Here is a 3,022-nt window from a genome sequence, read left to right as displayed (position 1 = left end):
ACTAGTCAGTATCGAGGGAAAGATGAACGGAGCAAAGTACAGAGAGATCCTTGATGAAAACCTTCTCAAGAGTGCTCAGGACCTCAGACTGGGGCGAAGGTTCAACATCCAACAGGACAACGACCCTGAGAACACAACCAAGACAATGCAGGAGTGGCTTCTGGACAAGTCTCTGAATGTCGTTCAGTGGCCCAGCCAGAGACCAGACTTGAACCCGATCAAACATCTCTGAAGAGACCTGAAAATAGCTGTGAAGCGACACTCCCCATCCAACCTGACAGAGCTTCAGAGGATCTGCAGAGAAGAACGGGAGAAACTCCCCAAATACAGGTTTGCCAAGCTTGTAGCGTCATACCCAAGAAGACTCAAGGCTGTAATCGCTGCCTAAGGTGCTTCAACAAAGTACTGAGTTAAGGGTCTGAATACTTATGGAAATGTGATATTTCTTGAACCTGTTTTTGTTTTTTCATTATGGGGTATTGTGATGTCATTATGGGCTATTGTGATGTTATTATGGGGTATTGTGATGTCATTATGGGGTATTGTGATGTCATTATGGGGTATTGTGATGTCATTATGGGGTATTGTGATGTCATTATAGGGTATTGTGATGTCATTATGGGGTATTGTGTGTAGATTGATGAGGGGGAAAAAAACAATATAATCCATTTTAGAATAAGGCTGTAACCTTATCCAACCAGTCAGCCAGCCAGCCAGTCAACCAGCCAGCCAGTCAGTCAGCCAACCAGCCAGCCAGTCAGTCAGTCAGCCAGTCAGCCAGCCAGTCAGCCAGCCAGCCAACCAGCCAACCAGCCAGTCAGCCAGTCAGCCAGCCAGCCAGCCAGTCAGCCAGTCAGCCAGCCAGCCAGTCAGTCAGCCAGCCAGTCAGCCAGCCAGCCAGTCAGCCAGCCAGCCAGTCAGTCAGTCAGCCAGCCAGCCAGCCATTCAGCCAGCCAGCCAGTCAGCCAGCCAGCCAGCCAGCCAGCCAGTCAGCCAGCCAGCCAGGCAGTCAGCCAGCCAGCCAGCCAGCCAGCCAGCCAGCCAGCCAGTCAGTCAGTCAGCCAGCCAGCCAGCCAGTCAGCCAGCCAGCCAGCCAGTCAGCCAGCCAGTCAGCCAGCCAGCCAGCCATCCAGCCAGTCGGCAGGCAGGCAGGCAGGCAGGCAGGCAGACCCCTAAAAGCCAGTCAGCCAGCCAGTCGGCAGGCAGGCAGATCCCTATGAGCCTTCGTTGAGCTTGGTTTTATGTCTCAGAATCAATTGTGTCCTTTTCTCAGTGTAAGAATGATTGGGTGCTGTGCAGTAATCTGTCCTGCCTTCAGTCGGTTAAGCTCTGTGCTTTACTCCCCCCCCCCTCCCCAAGCTGCTAACCCTCACACAGGACAATCTCTCTCTCTGAATAACAAAGACACCTACTAGGGAGAGAGGAGAGCTGCGTCGCTCGGTGGGAGCATCGATCACACCTGACCTCTGTTATCACCCTGCCTGCTCCCATCATGATGTCTGGAGGCTGCTAACTCATCCCTGTCATGGTAGGCTAGTGCGGGGGGCTTCACAGACTGTTTGGGTCCGCAAATTCATCAGGGACCCCCCCCTCAAAATCACAGTGCAATTCGGACTTTAGACTGCGATAAATATTGATCATATTGATTGATAATAATAATATATAGATAAATATTGATAATATTGATTGATAATAATAATATATAGATAAATATTGATAATATTGATTGATAATAATAATATATAGATAAATATTGATTGATAATAATAATATATAGATAAATATTGATAATATTGATTGATAATAATAATATATTGCTAATATTGATTGATAATAATAATATATTGATCATATTGATTGATAATAATAATATATAGATAAATATTGATAATATTGATTGATAATAATAATATATTGATCATATTGATTGATAATAATAATATATAGATAATATTTTTTTTAAAAAGGGAGGGAGACCCTGTGACACCCAGGGAGACCCAGGGACACCCAGGGAGACACAGGGACACCCATGGAGACACAGGGACACCCAGGGAAACCCAGGGACACCCAGGGAGACCCAGGGAGACCCAGGGAGACACAGGGAGACACAGGGGGAGACAGGGACACCCACAGAGACACAGGGACACCCAGGGAGACCCATGGAGACACAGGGACACCCAGGGAAACCCAGGGACACCCAGGGAGACCCAGGGAGACCCAGGGAGACACAGGGAGACACAGGGGGAGACAGGGACACCCACAGAGACATAGGGACACCCAGGGAAACCCAGGGAGACCCAGGGACACCCAGGGAGACCCAGTGACACCCAGGGAGACCCAGGGAGACCCAGGGAGACACAGGGACACCCAGGGAAACCCAGGGAGACCCAGGGACACCCAGGGAGACCCAGGGAGACACAGGGAGACCCAGGGACACCCAGGGACACCCAGGGAGACCCAGGGACACCCAAGGACACCCAGGGAGACCCAGGGACACACAAGGACATCCAGGGACACCCAGGGACACCCAGGGACACACAGGGAATCGTGGCAGGAAGTCAGCTGACTACGACTGTGTCATTGGGGGTTCAAGTTGTGTCTCTGTTGGTGTCTCACTCATTAGCGTAAGGAAGAGAAAGCAACTAAGGATAGTCTTCCTCTCCCTCCCTCCATGGGGCCTGACGATCAAACAGCAGACTGCAGGGCTGGCACAGAGGCACCTTCATGTCCCTTCCAATTATTTAGATACGAAGAGGAAGAAGAGGAAGTAGAGGAAGAGGAAGAAAAGGAAGTAGAGGAAGTAGAGGAAGAAGAGGAAGTAGAGGAAGAGGAAGAAAAGGAAGTAGAGGAAGAAGAGGAAGAGGAAGAAAAGGAAGTAGAGGACGTAGAGGAATAAAAGGAAATAGAGGAAGTAGAGGAAGAAGAGGAAGTAGAGGACATAGAGGAATAAAAGGAAGTAGAGGAAGTAGAGGAAGAAGAGGAAGTAGAGGACATAGAGGAAGAAAGGGAAGTAGAGGAAGAA

General features: G+C 49.4%; 1 protein-coding gene across 1 annotated transcript; it reads left to right on the top strand.

Moving 5' to 3' along the window:
• Nucleotides 1-2,029: 2,029 nt before the first annotated feature.
• On the top strand, nucleotides 2,030-2,566 carry LOC139394104 (pro-resilin-like). Its single transcript, XM_071142123.1, has one exon. The coding sequence runs from the start codon at nucleotides 2,030-2,032 to the stop codon at nucleotides 2,564-2,566; it is 537 nt and encodes a 178-aa protein (XP_070998224.1).
• Nucleotides 2,567-3,022: the final 456 nt, after the last annotated feature.

This window comes from Oncorhynchus clarkii, unplaced genomic scaffold (genome assembly GCF_045791955.1).
Source record: "Oncorhynchus clarkii lewisi isolate Uvic-CL-2024 unplaced genomic scaffold, UVic_Ocla_1.0 unplaced_contig_5422_pilon_pilon, whole genome shotgun sequence".
Taxonomy (NCBI): Eukaryota; Metazoa; Chordata; class Actinopteri; order Salmoniformes; family Salmonidae; genus Oncorhynchus; species Oncorhynchus clarkii.
Note: the sequence above shows the minus strand (reverse complement) of the source record. Positions and strands in the feature narration are given on the sequence as shown.

Coding starts and splice junctions, on each gene's coding strand:
- LOC139394104 (XM_071142123.1), top strand. CDS start 2,030: ATGGAGACACAGGGACACCCAGGGAAACCCAGGGACACCCAGGGAGAC.